At 41.2% G+C, this 18090-nt stretch overlaps 1 protein-coding gene across 6 annotated transcripts in view; it reads right to left on the minus strand.

Annotated features, from left to right (window-relative positions):
• LOC131485678 (ubiquinol-cytochrome-c reductase complex assembly factor 1) overlaps nucleotides 1-18090 on the minus strand; it is a 104357-nt gene that overhangs the window by 50450 nt on the left and 35817 nt on the right. For all 6 annotated transcript variants that reach the window (XM_058685399.1, XM_058685398.1, XM_058685397.1 and 3 more), the window contains one exon: nucleotides 10797-10854. In XM_058685399.1, the coding sequence (XP_058541382.1) occupies nucleotides 10797-10854 (58 nt within the window). The remainder of the gene's footprint in view (nucleotides 1-10796; nucleotides 10855-18090) is intronic.

The following is an 18090-nucleotide window of genomic DNA, read 5'->3' on the forward strand; positions in this document are numbered from 1 at the left end:
TCCCCCGTTCATGCTCTGTCTCTCTCTGTCCCAAAAATAAATAAAAAACGTTGAAAAAAAAAAAAAATTTATAAAAAAAAAAAAAAAGAAATAGCCTATCAGAAGAGGAAGACTGGCTAACTTGAGGCAAGAATACCTACAACAACAAAAAGTAACTATTGGCAGCCTAACAGGAAAGAAAGAAACTAAAAATATATTGAAAACAAACACACACACACACAAACAATAGCACAGTAACTGAGGTTCAACAACCCAGCGCAACTCAAAGACAGTCTGGCAAATTACAGTTAAGCATTACCAGGACCCCCCCAAATCATCCGGAAAAGGTTAAAGTACACTGGCAGGTGAAAAGACAATGAATGAAGCAAATCCAAAATGGTAAACAAACACGAAAAAGACATGATGACCCTGGTGCCCACCACAAAACAAAGCCAGCACCCGTCACAGGCTCTGACTGTACAACAGTTAAGTCTGAGTCACTAAGGAAACTACATTCCACAACAACTGAGAACACTAGGTTTAAGTAACAGAACAGGACAGCTCTATTTCAATTTCCATCATGGATACATTCCTCATAATAAATGTTTAAATTAAATGTTGAGAAGCCAAATTACATTTTACTACTGACTCAACTTCATAATTTCAGAGCTCTGTTCTAGGGAAAGTGGAGAAGAAAGTGGGGCGGGGGGGGGGGGCGGGGAAACACCTCCCTGCTAAATAAAACATAATAAAAAGTGCTCTTAAGAATGCAAAATAAACTTTAAAAAGAGATAACCTTCTGCTCAAACCTAAAACTCCTCAAAAAAGAAATTATTTTTAGGGGCAGCTGGGTGGCTGAGTTGGTTAAGCATCCAACTTCAGCTCAGGTCATGATCTCATGGCTCGTGGGTTAGAGTCCAGAGCCTCCTTCAGATTCTGTCTCTGTCTCTCTCTGCCCCTCCCCAGCTCACGAGTGCGTGCGTGCATTCTCTCTCTCTCTCTCTGAAATATAAATAAACATTAAAAAAATTAAAGAATAGATTTTTTTTATTTTTACCTTTTATAAACTTTTTTTTTTTTATGTTTCTGAAAAAGAAAGAGCTCACACACACAGGGGAGGGGGAAAGAGGGCGGGGACAGAGGATCCAAAGCAGGCTCTGCGCTGACAGCAGAGAGCCCAATGCGGGGCTCAAACTCATGTACCCATGAGATCATGAGCTGAGCCAAAGTCAGATGCTTAACCAATTCTACCACCCAGGTGACCAAAAATAGATTACTTTTAAAAATCTTTTTACAAAGAGAGACTCTAGTAATAAAAACATTCCTGTTATTAAATAAATAATTTAATCATTTATTTAACAAGTATCTACTAAGCACCTACCCTGAGTGTGGACTTAGTCTGTATATAAACTACTCTCTGTTTAGGAGCAATTCCAGTTACCCCTCCCAAGTTTGATGATGCTCTTAAACCCACAACTTATTATTGAGGTTTTGAGCTTCACAGTACATCCTTGTCGCTCAGTGATCCCAGTGGCTCATAAATAATACTGATATCTTTTACACATAAGGAAAGCAAATAACTCAGCTAGCAAAGTAAAGAAAAAAAAGAGTGGTCAAGCCCTAGTCCTGACTCCCAACTATCACTGAAAGGTAAGCACAGAGACAAGGGGAAAAGGGAAAAAGACTCACTCACTAGGAGTTTCAAAAGACAAAGGGCTAAGATAAAAATTTTACCTTAAGGCAAATAATAATAATGATTACTGTCACTGATGGCGCCCTCTAATATCAGACTTGTCACTCAAAAATGCATTTGCATTCACTCTTTAAACCTAGTTTAACTGTTCTCATTTCACAAAAAAGAACACTCATGCTCTGAGGAAAGCAGAGAAGGAAGTAAAAAGGCTTCTTCCTTGGGGTGCCTGGGTGGTTCAGTCAGTTAAGTGTTCGACTTCGGCTCAGGTCATGATCTCATGGTTTGTGGGTTCAAGCCCCACATCAGGGTCTGTGCTGACAGCTCAGAGCCTGGAGCCTGCTCCGGATTGTGTCCCCCTCTCTCTCTACTCCTCTCCTACTCGTTTTCTCTCTCTCTCTCTCTCTCTCTAAAGTGAATAAACACCAAAAAACATTTTTTAAATAAAATTTTTTTAAAAAGGCTTCTACCTCTAGACTTATAAAATGTTTCAGTGTTTCCCTATCTTAAAATAAAAAATTTTTAGAAAGTTTCCCTTCCATCCTGTTTCTCCCTTTAGTGATCACCTTTCTTAATCACTTGGAAAGTCTTAAAATGTATTTTATAATTACTTAAGTAACTTAAAAGAGCAGAGCTAGAATGCAGCCTGAACTTCTGCTTTCCCCTAAGCCACAGTGTCTCCCAGGTCAGTGTCCCTATCAGCTATTTCCCCCATTCTGTGACAGCACAGTTCCAAGAGCCTCTCCCTGCTAGATCAGACAAGGAAGAAGACAGCGACACTGCCTGCAGAGTTCGAAGGAACAACAGTCGTAGCCATGCTTTCCTCCTCTCTACCTAAATCTGGGAGGGAAGAATTCTTGTTATTCTTGACGCTGACCTCCTGCCATGTAGTGGCAGCTCCGAGTATCCTGTACCACTCGCTCTGTTTGGGCCTTCTGACAATACCAGTTGTGTTTTGGCCTTCTTTCTCCCTCATGGTAGTTTATAAGCTGCTCAGAGTGGATCTGATTTGGAATTCAATGAAGACTGGTGGGCATTCAAGACAGGTCTGTCACTCTGGCTGCTAATGAAGGAATCCCAAAGGGGACTTTCACATAGTTTGTTTCCCTTATTCTGCCATCAGCCGAGGCCAAGGAAGCAGAGCCTACATGCCCACACTCAAGCCTCAGCAGTGTGCTAATGAATGAGTTTATTTATTTGTGAGCTGGCATGCTTACCCTTTCCTGGGGCTGTGTACATGGCTATCTCCACCTGGTTTCCTAAACTCCCTCCCGATGAAGCCTAACCTTTATGTGGGGAGCATGGGGGCCACAGGACCGTCTGTGGGCAAACAGACAAGTGGGGTGAGGCACTTCCTGAAGCCATCTCACCTGACAGTGAGCCTCCTCCAAGAACTACACCCGGCCTGTGGCCTGCCTGTCGGACCCAAGAGACCAAGCTCCTGGGTAGCAGGTACCAGTGCTTTTAGTTTATGCGGTGTTGACAAAATGATGCTGCATAGGCCTCTGGTTTGGGCAAAAACTACTTGTGTGTTTGAACAGAATGACTGGCTGGGGGAGGGAGAGAAAGGATGTGCACATGGCCAGGGCTCACCATATATAGCAGATCTGAAGTTGCTGGAATCCAGCATGAGCTTGAAAGCCCTACAGCTGCATCAAAACTGCTGTGGCGATTTTGAAGAGCCCTCTTGCAAAGGCCGGGAGTGTCTGCCAAGGCAGTTCTCTGGCTGGACTGAGACTGGGACCAGTCTGTTTTCCAACCCCTTCCCACCTGCACAATTTATTTCCTTGTCTTCTTTGTCAGAGGCTTCTTCCCCCAGACTTATAAAAATGTTCCAGTATTTCCCCATCTTAAAATTAAAAAATAAAAACAGGGACACCTACGTGGCTCAGTCAGTTGAGCGTCCAACTCTTGATTTCAGCTCAGGTCATGATCTCACAGTTGAGGGATTGAGCCCCAAGTTGGGCTCCTCGCTGGGCATGGAGTCTGCTTAAAATTCTCTCTCTCTTTCTCTCTCTCTCCCTGCTCCACCATTATCCTTCCCCCACTTATGCTCTCTCTCTCTCAAACAAAATAAAAGTAAAAAACAAATAACAAAATGTTTCCCTTCTGTCCTGTTTCTGACTATCAATCAGTGATTATCAATCTTAATCACTTGGAGTATCTTAAAAAGTAGCTTACAATTACTTCTTAATCTCCTAATAACTCCTTAAGATCCCATGTCCTCTGGTTCTAGACCCCAGGAGGCCAATGCAACTGCTTGTCTTGACAATCCCCAGGCAGTCCCCCTTCCCCTGTGTTCCCATAAGATCTGTGGGCCTGCTATACACAGAGCTTATCACCCTGAACTGTTCTCAGGTCTACTTTACTTGTGGCCTCTCCCAGGACAAAGACAGGGAGTACCAAGAAACAATTTCATATCATTGGCGATCAGTGCCATGCTATTCATATTCATGGGAAGAAACCCCCATCTCCATGACCACCAAAGGGGAACACTCAAGCAGGAAGCCAAGTATTGAATGGAGAAGGAGCAGGTAGCTTCAGATTTGGATCTCAGGTCCTCCATTACAGATGAAGAGGCCTGTGAACAAATTCCTTAAAATTGCCAAAATCGTCTCCCCATTGTAATCATGAGAGGGTTGAACTGGATCTGTGGTTTTTAAACTGTGGTCTGAGTTTCCACAGAGCTACATAAGAGTCCCTTACCAGTGCATACATTGTGAAGACCTGAGTGAACAGGTCATTCTCACTTCCTCAACCCAAACAGCAATTCTTTTTTTTTTTTTTTTTTTTAATTTTTTTTTCAACGTTTTTTATTTATTTTTGGGACAGAGAGAGACAGAGCATGAACGGGGGAGGGGCAGAGAGAGAGGGAGACACAGAATCGGAAACAGGCTCCAGGCTCCGAGCCATCAGCCCAGAGCCTGACGCGGGGCTCGAACTCACGGACCGCGAGATCGTGACCTGGCTGAAGTCGGACGCTTAACCGACTGCGCCACCCAGGTGCCCCAGCAATTCTTTATCTATGCATATATGGTACTGGGTATAAAATTTCATATTTAAAAAGGGCCCAGCTGGTAAAAGGATTGAACCACTAGATCTCTTCACTTGCAATGTTTTTCATGTACCTTTTGACTTGCTAACTTCTACTCATTAGTTTAGACGTCATTTCTTCAGTGAAGCCCTCCCTGAATGACCCATCCCCCCATCTAAATTATGTACCCCTCTTCTCCCTGCCATTTCCTCTCATCATGCTATTTCAGCTGTATTCTATTAATGATTTAATATCTCTCTCCCACACTCTGGCCCTGTGAGGACAGGTTCAATTGGAGAACAGATGTAATAATTTTATGGATTTAAGATGTTTTTAATGTTTATTTATTTATTTTGAGAGAGAAAGTGCAAGCTTGTGTGATGGAGGAAGGACAGAGAGGGAGAGAGAATCCCAAGCAGGCTCCATATTGTCAGTGCAGAGCCCAACTCAGGACTTGAACTCATGAACCATGGGATCATGACCTGAGATGAAATCTAGAGTTGGACGCTTAACCAACTGAGCCACCCAGGCAGCATCCCCCTCCTCCCTTTTTAAAGTATTCTCTACACCCTATGGAGGCTAGAACCCACAACCCTGAGATCAAGAGTTGCATGCTCCAGAGACTGAGCCAGCCAGGTGCCCCTAAAATTTTATGGATTTATGTTTAATAATGAGCTGGTACTGGGGCGCCAGTCAGTTAAGCATCAAACTCTTGATTTCTCCTCAGGTCATGATCTCAAGATTCATGAATTCAAGACAGTTCGGAGCCTGCTTGGAATTCTCTCTCTCCCTGTCTTTCTGCCCCTGTCCCACTTGCTCACTCTCTCTCTAAATAAACTTTAAAAAAAAGAATAAGCAGGTACTTTAAATAATAAATAGTATTAATAAATATTAAATAGTATTAGTATCAATCAGCAATTCTTTAATTACTTTGGTAGTTTTAATTACCAATGAGGAAAGCAACTTAACACTGTTGAGTTAGCCAGATTCACACTTAGAATTTTCTCTCCACCATGTACTAACTAGTTCTTTGGACAAGTTCTTTGACTTCTCTAAACCTCTGATCCCTCACATATAAAACCTCTGATCCCTCATATAAAACAAGAATAAAGTAGTTGTAACAATGAGTGAGATAATACATGTAAATAAATAAAAGATAACATTTTTGGAAAGGGCTTGGTAATTATATTTATGACACACCTGACTTTAAAATAATTTTTTTAAGATTTTTTAAAAATGTTTATCTATATATGAGAGAGACAGAGACAGAATCTGAAGCAGGCTCCAGGCTCTGAGCTGACAGCACAGAGCCCGATGAGGGGCCCGAACTCACAAGCCGTGAGATCATGACCTGAGCTGAAGTTGGACGCTTAACTGATGAGCTACCCAGTCGCCCCTAAAATAATTTTTAAAAATCCAACTGCAGGACGCCTGGGTGGCTCAGTCGGTTAATTGTCTGACTTCAGCTCAGGTCATGATCTCATGGTTTGTGAGTTTGAGCCCCACATCGGGCTCTGTGCTGACACCTTGGAGCCTGGAGCCTGCTTTGGACTCTCCCTCTCTCTCTCTGCCCCTCGCCCACTCACACCCTCTCTCTTAAAAATAAACATTAAAAAATTTTTTTAATTTAAAAAATAAAAAATTAAAATTAAAATACAAACTGCATTTTACTCCCTCCCCATTCCATCTCCATCATAGGCATACTCTAATTTTATTTATCCCATTCCATCTTCTAAAATTAACTTCTGCATTTGGAAGGTACTAGCGTTCCATGACAAATTTTGAGAGGAGTCTCTACAAATCTATTAACACTTGTAACGCCAACATAAATTCCAGCTACATACATGTAACAACCCAGAGAAACTTAAGCAGGAGCAGAGCTTCGCCACTCTCACCCAACCAAAAGACAGTGCCAGGACCCTTCCAAATGCCGTGCGAGTCAAGTTAGATCTGAGAACATCAATTATTGATGAACACTTATTGATACAAATTAAGAGTAATACACAGAACTGTGACAAGTAATATCTCATTTTCATATCTTTCCAAAAAGATAAAAATAATTCTTGCTTTCAATAAAGTCACCATCCACAAAGAAGACTGATACAATAAAACATAAAAATGTTACGTGATGAGTGCTATGATAGAGGTCCCTAAAATACTAAGTAAACACAGAAGAGGAACTAACTCTTGCTTTCAAAGGAAAGGGAAGGTTTCAAACAGAAATGATACCTGAGTTAGATACTGAATGAAAAAACAGGAGTTTTGTCAGGTAAAGAGGAGAGAGAAGGGCTTTCTGGACAGAAGAAAACTTGGTATTTCTATTATATAATATTATATAATATTGTTTTATCTTGCAGAGGAGGGAGTGGTGGTGATAGCAGTACCTAGAATAGGACCATATGAGAGTAGCAGGGGTGGCATATTTGGTGGAATCTGAATGCCATGCTAAGAAATATACTTTGTCCTGAGAATAATGGAGAACAATTAGGGAGAGTGTGTGTGTGTGCACGTGCATGCATGCTGATTTAATTTGTATTGAGAAGATCAATGGCATGTGAAGATGGAAGTTGGAGGCCAAAGACCAGTTTTCAAGTACTGTTTCTTATAATCCAGTAAAATCAATTTAACAGGTGACATGTTAAATTTTTTCTTTAAAATGAATTCAAATGGAATAGAAAATATCAGAGATTATCTGACATTTTAAGGACAAGTTTTACAAAACCGTAGTATCAGAGACATGTGTGTTCTGGGTTGCAAAGTAAAATTCATTTGTTACTGTGGGTCATGGGCAAAAAAGTCTGAAGGGGTGACTGGTGACTGACCAGATGAGGGGGGTAAGGGAAGAGTCAGGGAGGTCTCCCCAGTTTCTGGTGTGGACACCTGAATGGATTGCAGTGCCACTGCCCAAAACAGTAAACAGAGGAGGAGGCCTGCTTTTATCAAGTACGCATTTGGATGCAGGAAAGCCTAGACAGCAACCTCTCTCAACAATTTTTCAGCAGCCACATTCAATACTAACCTTGTTCAGCAAAGACAAAGGACACACAGTCATTGCAGCTGCTACAAGTTCACGTGAATACACAACTGATAAGGCCCCTCTAGAAACTGGACATACACAGAAAAACTTGGGAACTAGAGAAGGCAGATAGGATAAGGGAATCATCAACACCTCCTCCAGGGGAACTAAAAGGATGTGAGAAATCCTGTCCCTATTCTAAAGGCCAACAGGGAGCCATCACCTTTGGGAACCCAAGCAAGCTTTCTGAAAAGTCCACTGCCAGGGTATTCTGTTTAGTAGGGGTTTTTTTCCCCCCTTTGGGGGATGGGGCAGATTCTTTCTACTTTTATGACTGCTTTCTAAGCCTCCCAACCTCTCCCTCATACTACCACCTTCAGGAGGTATTTCAACCCTATACATCTCTAGGAAGTCCACTGGGCCCTGTAATACTGGACTTGGCTATCCTTCAGTTACCCTCTTGGAGCTTCAGGCTAAGAGAACAGGGCTGGAAGAACATAGCTTCTCCACAGACTTGGGTGGAATGATTACTCCTCCTAATACCCCTATCCCTTAGAAGAGAAAGTCTCCCCAATTCTTCTTGGAGGATAACAGCACAAGTGGGCCCCAAAACAGCACAAGTTTTACAAAACTGTAGTTCAGGCAGGAAGTACAGTTGCCTATAATGGATGACGGTGAAAGAAGTGCCGTGCCCAAGGCACAAGCAGATACTCTGGAAGTACAAGGAAGTATAACTAAATCCAAATTTGGTGGTGGTTGCAGCGTGGGGGGCAGTATTGGATAAAGAGTGCTCTGTGGCAGAGATGACATTGAGATGTACCATGAAAGGTGAGGAGAATTTCTATCAGAGAAAACATGGGCATTTTAGGTTTAGGGAATATCAGGAACAACACCCAGGACATATGAGTAAAGACATGGGAGTATTTGAGGACAGCCAGTTGTCTGAAGTGTCTGGGGCAGGTTTGTAGAGGAATTCAGTGGGAAAGGTTGCCATAAAGTATACTTCCTGCCTGTTATCTGCTAGACAATGCACATCATGTCATACCCATCTCTCCAAAGCCCCACAGTCCTTAACACACAGTAGGTCCCCAATAAAAGTTTGTGGATTCAAACTGGAAAGCTACTGATTCATTCCACTGAAGACTGCAGATCGTGAGAACTAAAGAGAAAGGGTGGAGGTGAGACCAAATGTAGATTTGAAGCAGACAGCTTCCCTCCCGCTACTTAACTGGTAATAGTAGTACTCCCCATTCCTCTGAGAAATGAAACCAACCTCAGCAAGGAAGACACAGCAAGCATGTCTGGAAACGGTGGCTATCTTGAGAGAACTGTAAGTAGTTTCAAGGTTCTCCTGGCTACTATTAGGGATTGACCTTGGGATGTGGTCACAGGGATTATATATTTGATTTTGCCATCCACTCCCTCTAACACTCTGATACCTCTAGTTATATAGGCAATAAAGAGCCTTTCATACAAGCTCTGAATATTATCTTTGAGCTCCTCTGGGAATAGCCTCGCCTCTTCTGAACCCTCCCACCTTTCCAGTGAGTAATTCTACAGTGCAACTTCTGCAGTACTCTCCTCTTGAAAAAGTAGTTTTCCTCTCAGTATACCCAGCTGCCCTCCCTAAGCCTTTTCCTAACCTTCACCATTCAGACAGAAGGTAGTTTGCCTTCACAGCTATGTGACTAAAAGACATGGTACATTTCAAAGAAGAGGCAGAACTAGTAATGGTTTTGATAGTTGCAGGTTCCTCTATGATCCCATGGGCACTACTTACTCAGATTTATTACAGAACTTAGCCATTCTCCGATTTGTCACTGACTATTTTAAATATCTTCTCTCCTGAGGCTCCTGGGTGGCTCAGTCAGTTGAACATCTGACTCTTGATTTCAGCTCGGGTCATGATCTCATGGTGCATGGGATTGAGCCCCACGTCAGGCTCTGTGCTCAAAGTGCAAAGCCTGCTTGGAATTCTCTCTCTCCTTCTTTCTCTGCCCCTCCCCGTGCTTGCATGCGTGCGCGCGCTCTCTCTCTCTCTCAAAATAAATAAATAAAATTTTGAAAAAGAAAAAACTTAAATGTCTTATCTCCCTCACTCGACTGTGAGCTTCTTGAGAACCACAGCCAGTTCCCAGCAAACTGCCCGGGACATAGTGTGCACTCAATGAAGTACTCGCTTAGAAAAAAAATAACATAAAATAAATTGCCACCTTATGCCCCTTAGCCAATCTCAGTGACTATGTGAGTTCAGGAGAAATATTTCAGAGGTGATCAAAACCAAAAAGTCTTTATATAGTAGTCAGTTCTGTGATGCAAAGCTCAGCTGAAGGCAGTCTCAAACAAGGGTCCTTTTGACAGGGCAACCATTCCCCACGTTCCTCAGATACTCACTATGGTCAAAGTAGTAAACTTAATTCTCCAGAATTTACTTTCCTGAGATCTGGCAGTTCAATAAATGCATTCCCCAGCCCCCACTTCAACGTCTCTCCTATATCCTTCTGACCTTTAATACTGTGTAACATTAGATGAAAAATTGATTTTTTTGGCTACTTAATTTGCAGCTGAAGAAAAAATATACTGTTTAAGGTGTTAAATATTTTTACACGCAACAAACCTGGCACGAATCTAACCTGTATGCACATTTTAGAGGTACAGGCGTAAATGTCAGTGCTATAATTTGTTATAAGTTTCTGATGACCAGCAATGAAAATGACCACGGATTCTCACAATTCAAACCACTTTTACGTAAATGTGAACTTTCCTAAAACAGCCAAGGGAGAGAACTTTCCATCCAAGCTCATAGAGTCTCTAAGAGATACTGATAGCATTGTTCACTGGGGTAGGTGTTCTTTGAGAAAAGCCTACAAATATTAGGTTCTTTCTGGGACTATGCTTTGACCTTTAGTAAAAATGTGCTTTAAGACATTAGTTATTAAAATGAAAGGAACAGTTTTTAATGCCTGAACAACTGCCATTTCATATATTCAGCCCTGCTGAAGGCTATACCTTACAAGTCAGCAGTGTTTAAAAAAAAAAAAAAAAATTTGGTGACTTCACTTAAATTGCTCACTTACCAGACGTGAAGCAGAGTTATAAGAAACCATGAATTGAATGTATCAGGCATCTGACACCCTAGAAAATAATAATAAAGTATAAATATGTGAGGGTTCAGAGGAAAAATATCGCCTATATTTTAAATATTGGTAGGAATCTGCTCAACTAAATATATGGCAGTTATAGTGCTCTCTGATTATACTACCATAGAGAGGGCCAGTAGAACCACAGAATAAGACTACGAGTTGAAAGAGTATTGAATGCAGTCAGACAACCAGCCCTCTAGTTCCAGCCCTGTTACCACTTTGCTGTGTGGCCTTGGGCAAATCACTTTTCTTCTCAGAGGCTGTTTTCTCACTTTGTATAATGTGGCCTAGATGATCTCTATGGTTCCTTCCAACTAACATGTTATTTTCCCTTCCTGGTCTCAAATTCTTCTGGAAAGCTAGGAAGACACTACTTTGCCTACCCAAATTAAGTACAGGCTTTTTTTACTTGAGCCCTGCTAAGTCTAAGTTCTAGTTTCTTTTTCCTGTCTTCCTTAAGGTGACCCAGTGTGCTAGGAACATGGGAATGCTGAATGACTCATCCAAAATAAATGACCAGGAGAAAGAAATGGGGCTGTAGGGAGCTGTAGTTGAATAAAAAAGCAGATTATATCTAATGAAAGGCCATTCATCAACCTGTAGGAATGATAAAACTGGGCTTTAAGTTACCAAAACTCAGGTCAGTGCTTAGCCATCCAAACCTCTCAATTCTCAGATCTCTAGGAAATGCCCCTGGCTAGATGAGGGGTCCTCCACTGAATGCTGAATGTGCCCATCCTGTTACATGACAGGGAGAAAAGCAAAAGCAAGAGGACAAAGAAAATGAGTAACAGTGGGAAATGCAGGCCCTTCGGGTACAATCAGTCCTTTGGAGAAATGACTCAAGATAAAAGGGATATATACTGCCTTGCAGCAAACAATGAAGTATACAATGTACTAAATGATAACACAAAGGGGCCATTCGGAGAGAAAACACAGGGTAGGACCTCTGTGAGGGACACTAACACCGCCAGTAATAATAAAGAGCAGTAATTCCTTATAGGCTTACTACGTGTGACATTATAATTGGTGCTTACAGGCATAAGCTCAATGAATCCTACCAGGCCTATGAGGTGGGTATTAATATTACCCTCATTTGACAGGTGAGAAAATGGACTCCTAGAGAGATCATGACAACTGCCTAAGGTCACACAGCCACGAAATGAAACACCTGGGATCAAACTCAGATCTGCTTGATTCCAGGCACCATGTTCTTAATCACTAACTGCTTCTCTAACACTATAATCAGAACCTAACATTCACTAAGGGCCCATACTTCCTGCCAGGTCCACTGCTAGTCATGTCAATAATTTTCTCACTTAATCCTCACTTTAACCCTGAAGGGAGGTATTATAACACTCATTTAGAGGCTCAAAAAGGCTAAGTAACTTGAGGGCAGCCACAATATTAACAAGCTCGCGGTTGGGCAGGAGTTTAAGTCCAAGTCCGTCACAAAGTGACACCAAAATACTCTGGTGAGTGTACTGGGAGGTGCCCAGCAGTTGTCAAGTGGACTTCCTCTTGGAACCCAGCAGGAGGGAGGTGAAGGCTGGCCTGGCCAACCATACAGCTATTAAGATACATGCCATCTGAGAGTGGGCCAACCACCCTCCACCTAGAACAAGAATAGCCATGAGAAACTCTCAAGCCCAGATCTGAAGTTGGGTCTTTTTTGGATGCTAGAACAAAACATTAAAAAGAAAAGTTTTCTTGGAAGTCTGTCTTTCAATCTGGAAAATGAAATTTGGCTGCTTCTAAAGGACAATCTGTTCAATTGCTACCTCTACATCAAAGTTTCTCAGCAGCCTCCAGGAGCCTTTCCAATTTTCTCAGAGAGGGAATCAGTTCTTGGGCTGGAAAGCAAAGACAGGCCAGCAGCTGGACTTGGGTCACAATTTTCCATTCTGGGGGTCGGCTCAGGGCTGAGGATGGGAAAAGAGCTGCATATTGACTCCCTGTATCCACTGGGGTCAGAACAGAAACCCAGAGTAAAGCCCTAAAAAACAAGACCACTAAATGTCTGAGCATGAGCAACACAAAAGCACAGCAGATCTTTAGCTCAATGAACTATGTTTAAACACTTCAAAGCTAAAATCTGTTACTGTCTTCTGCCATGATCACACTCTTACAACAATATACACTCAGTGCATTATTTTCTGAGGCTATGTACTTTCTTCCTCACTACCAAGTTGGATAAAATTAAATAATTCATTGCTGTTATGGAGTGGCAGTATTAACACAGTTGTTTGTTTAATGCAGGTTTTAGGGTCAGACCTCCTGATTCAAAACCTTGACTCTACCTCTTACTTGCTATTTGACTCTGGGTAAAGTTATTTAGCCTTCTCTGTGCCTCAGCTGTCTTCTCTGTAAAAATGGGGAGAACAAGAGAACCTACCTTATAGGGATTTGTGAGGACTAAATGAGATAAGGCCTGTAAAACGTTTAGCAAAATGGTTAATAGTTAATACGTACTCAATAAATATTCACTATGGTTGTTTCTCAGTGAATTATTTAAACACTAGGGTTTAAAATATCTTAAATAGGTCACTATTTAAGACTGTGTCAATAAAATGATGAACCTCAATCACTGACTCAGAACTTACTCATTAAGGAGCCTCCTCTCCAAGGTAGTAAGTCTTTTAAGAGCTAAAAACAAAGCAGTTTTCAGGCAGTATGGAATTAAACTTTACTGATTGGCCCCCTCTGCTCCAAAGTGCTCTTCATAACAGTACTGATCTCCAGAAGACCAGTTAGCAAACCACTGTATGCTCACAGAGGGTATGCTCATTTATGTCACAAATGATAGACACCATCAGAACATCTTGAAAACAACAGGTGGCTGGCTGTTAAGGTTATCTCACCAGTCAGAATCCCCAACGTGTAGGCCTCTGGATCAAGACCTTTGAACACCTTGGCTCTGAGATGACAGAGAGTCTATAACTTGGGGCCTACCCACTAGGCTATTATAGGCCTAGTGTTTATTCACAAGCACACTGTTAGTGAACAACTCATTCTTATACCATCTTCATGAATTAACACTGGCTTCGCTTTTGTTGGAAGAGTGAGGATGATAGTGTTGAGCTACCTAAGCCTCTCTATCCTTTTAAAAAATTACTGAATGCTCAGGACTCTAAAAAGTCAAGTCCTTGGGGCGCCTGGGTGGCTCAGTCGGTTGAGTGTCCGACTTCAGCTCAGGTCACGATCTCGCGGTCCGTGGGTTCGAGCCCCGCGTCGGGCTCTGGGCTGATGGCTCAGAGCCTGGAGCCTGCTTCCGGTTCTGTGTCTCCCTCTCTCTCTGCCCCTTCCCCGTTCATGCTCTGTCTCTCTCTGTCTCAAAAATAAATAAACGTTAAAAAAAAAAAAAAAAATTTAAAAAGTCAAGTCCTTAAATACCAAAAGTCCAAGAGAGCAACAGCCATTTTAAAGGTGTAATCTTGGAGGTGGCTGGGTGGCTCAGTCCATTGAGCGTCCGACTTCGGCTCAGGTCGGGATTTCACAGTTCGTGAGTTCGAGCCCTGCATCGGGCTCTGTGCTGACAGCTCAGAGCCTGGAGCCTGTTTCAGATTCTGTGTCTCCCTCTCTGCCCCTTCCCCATTCATGCTCTGTCTCTCTGTGTCTCTCAAAAATAAATAATGTTATAAATAAATAAATAAATAAATAAATAAATAAATAATACAGGTGTAATCTTGGAACCAATATATATATTCTCTTCCTTTACCCCAAACCTATCTGGCCTACTCTTTAGAATCTTTCTTTAGAAGATGCAAGGGTGAGAGCACCTGGGTGGCTCAGTCGGTTAAGCATCCGACTTCGGCTCAGGTCATGATCTCACGGTTTGTGAGTTCGAGCCCCGCTTCAGGCTCTGTGCTGACAGCTCAGAGCCTGGAGCCTGCTTTGGATTCTGTGTCTCCCTCTCTCTCTGCCCCTCCCTGCTCGTGTTCTATCTCTCTCTCTCTCTCTCTCAAAAATAAACATTAAAAAAAATTAAAAATAGAAGATGCAAGGGGCACCTGGGTGGCTCAGTCAGTTAAGCATCTGACTTTGGCTCAGGCCATAATCTCATGGTTTGTGAGTTCGAGTCCCACATCAGGCTCTGTGCTGACAGCTTGGAGCATGGATCCTGCTTCAGATTCTGTGTCTCCGTCTCTCTCTGCCCCTCCCCTGCTGGTGCTCTATCTCTCTCACTCTCTCTCTCAAAAATAAATAAACATTAAAAAAAAAAATTTTTTTTTTTAAAAAGAAGATGCAAGAAAGTCAGTCTCATTGTTTCATAGATATTTATCTGCCTCCAAATAGATTGGATCCCTTTTTTATTCACTTGCCACAGTTTGGAACCACTATGGTTTGATTTTAAATTTTAACCTACCCATAAATTACAAAGATGGACCACAATGGAGCATAATACAAATGAACAAGCTGTAAGTCTAAAAGGCAACTCTCAGGGCACCTGGGTGGCTCAGTCTGTTAAGTGTCTGACTTCAGCTCACATCATGATCTCACAGTTCATAAGTTTGAGCCCCACATCAGGGGTTGTGCTGTGCTGTGCTGTGCTGACAGCTGGGAGCCTGGAACCTGCTTCAGATTCTGGGCCTCCCTCTCTCTCCACCCCTCACTTCCCTCCACCCTCAAAAATACATAAAACATTAAAAATAATAATGAATGGGTGCCTGGGTGGCTCAGTCAGTTTAAGTGTCCAACTTTGGCTCAGGTCCTGATCTTGCAGTCCATGAGTTTGAGCTCCACATCGGGCTTTGTTGCTGACAGCTCAGAGCCTGGAGCCTGCTTCAGATTCTGCATCTCCTGCTCCTCCCCCATTCACACTCTGTCTCTGTCTCTCACTCTCAAAAGTAAATAAACATTAAAAAAAATTTTTTTAATAATAATAATGAAAAAAAATAAAAAGCAATTCTCAAACTGAGTCCAAAAAAACCTTCAGCAAGGGGCACCTGGCTGGCTCAGTCAGTAGAACATCGGACTCTTGATCCAGGGTCATGAATTCAAGCCCCACATTGGGCAGGGAGCCTACTTAAAAAAAAAACAAAAATAAAAAATAAAACAAAAAAACCCAAAAACAAACAAACAAAAAACTTAAGTAAGTGGGGTGTCACTGAAAAAATGTACTGCCTCCCCAGGTAACATTCAAAAGGCAAAGCTAGAACAAAGCTCAATGAAGCGTTTGTCCTCTAATACATATAAACATCAGTTTACAATATTAATAGAATATCTCCTAGAGGAGTTCTCATTTAAAAACAATAAAATACAAAAATATTAAGATGGATTACAGTTTATAATTTACAATTACATTTATTCATAGGCAGTATGTTACAGGCAGTATGTTACAGTGGAAAAATTTCTGGCCTTTAACCTAGACAACACAGGATCAAGCCTTAGCTAGGCAATTTTGGGAAATCATGTAGTCTCTTTAAGTTTCAACTATTTCTGAAAAGAAAATAAAAATGAAAATAATACAAGTCTTTCCTATCCTACAAGGCTTTGTAACTTCTAAATGAGACAAATGTAAAAGTATATCATGTAAATGTGAATTATTAACATATAAACTCTTATTTTTATAGTTTACAACAGATTATAAATTGAAACATAATATGTTGCCTTAAATATCTAATAATAATCTCATTATGCAATCTATAATATTAACTCAAGGATCTTCAATAATGAAGACTGGCTAAGACAGATAGCAAGTAAACATCCCTTCAAAATAATTATAAATAATTTATGAGTTACTTATGAAATCAAATATTAAATAGATATCTGAAGATGAGGTTTTAAAAAGATCTGATGAGGGGTGTTTGGGTGGCTCAGTTGGTTCAGTGTCTGACTCTTGGTTTTGCCTCAAGTCATGTTTCACAGTTCATGGGATGAAGCCCCATGTTGGGCTCTGTGCTAACAGCATCGGGCCTGCTTGGGATTCTCTCCTTCTCTCTCTCTACCCCTCCGTTTGTGCATGCACGTTCTCTCTAAAACTAAACAGTTATAAATAAATAAATGAAAGAAAGAAAGAAAGAAAGAAAGAAAGAAAGAAAGAAAGAAAAGAAAAGAAAAGAAAAGAAAAGAAAAGAAAAGAAAAGAAAAGAAAAGAAAAGAAAAGAAAAGAAAAGAAAAGAAAAGAAAAGAAAAGAAAGAAAGAAAAAGAAAAAGATCTGATGAGTGGCGCCTGGGTGGCTGTTGGTTAACCATCCGACTTTGGCTCAGGTCATGTTCTCAGTTTGTGGGTTCTAGCTCCACGTCAGGCTCTGTGCCCTGAAGCCTGCTTCAGATTCTGTGTCTCCCTCTCTCTCTGCCCCTTTTCTGCTCAGGCTCTTGTCTCTCTGTCTCTCTCTCTCTCAAAAATAAACAAACATTAAAAAAAAAAAGATCTGGTGAAAAATAATTGGGGACAGGTATTCCAAAAACCATTTAAGAAAAATCCAGGGACACCTGGGTGTCTCAGTTGGTTAAGCATCCAACTCAGTTTTGGCTCAGGTCATGATCTCACAGTTTCGTGAGTTCAAGCCCTGTATCAGGCTCTGTGTTGACAGTGCAGAGCCTACTTGGGATTCTTTCTCTCTCCCCAACTCTCTCTGCCCCTCCCCCACTTGTACTATCTCTTTCAAAATAAATAAACTTTAAAAAAGTATTGAAAAATCCAACTTCTAATATCAACAGTTTCTTCATCAAGCAGAGAAAATATTTTCTCCTTTCAGACTAAACTCTCCCCAAATGAGAAATTTTTAGAGATTAAAAAGAAGCAGGGAAGTTTTGTCACTATAATAAATAAGAAACAGAAGGTAGACACTAAATCAGGATTACAACTCAGTAGGGTATTTTAAGTTTCTAATATTAACATCAATCTGCTGAAATTGTAAAAATCACCAAAACAACTTGCATTTGGTTTTAAAAATCCAAAATAGTTATTAAATAATCAAAACTGCATCTACCTATCTTCCTTGTTATTAACATAATTATATATGAACAATTGCTGTCTGTGAAAAATATCAAGTAGGTGTTTGTGGCTTGCAGGATAATGGTGGTTATGTACACAGCACATACACATTTCTTTCCAAAATCTGTAGGACTAGAAACAGCTTAAACTTTCCCAATTACTTTATAAGTACCTGCTTTAACTAAACTTAATAACTAAACAGTTTACAGCATCAAAATGAACACTGTATTGATATAATCAACTGCTAATGGTGGTCTAAACCAGTAAAACTCTTTGGGAAAGCAAGTT

Source organism: Neofelis nebulosa, chromosome 9 (genome assembly GCF_028018385.1).
Source record: "Neofelis nebulosa isolate mNeoNeb1 chromosome 9, mNeoNeb1.pri, whole genome shotgun sequence".
In the NCBI taxonomy this organism is placed as follows: Eukaryota; Metazoa; Chordata; class Mammalia; order Carnivora; family Felidae; genus Neofelis; species Neofelis nebulosa.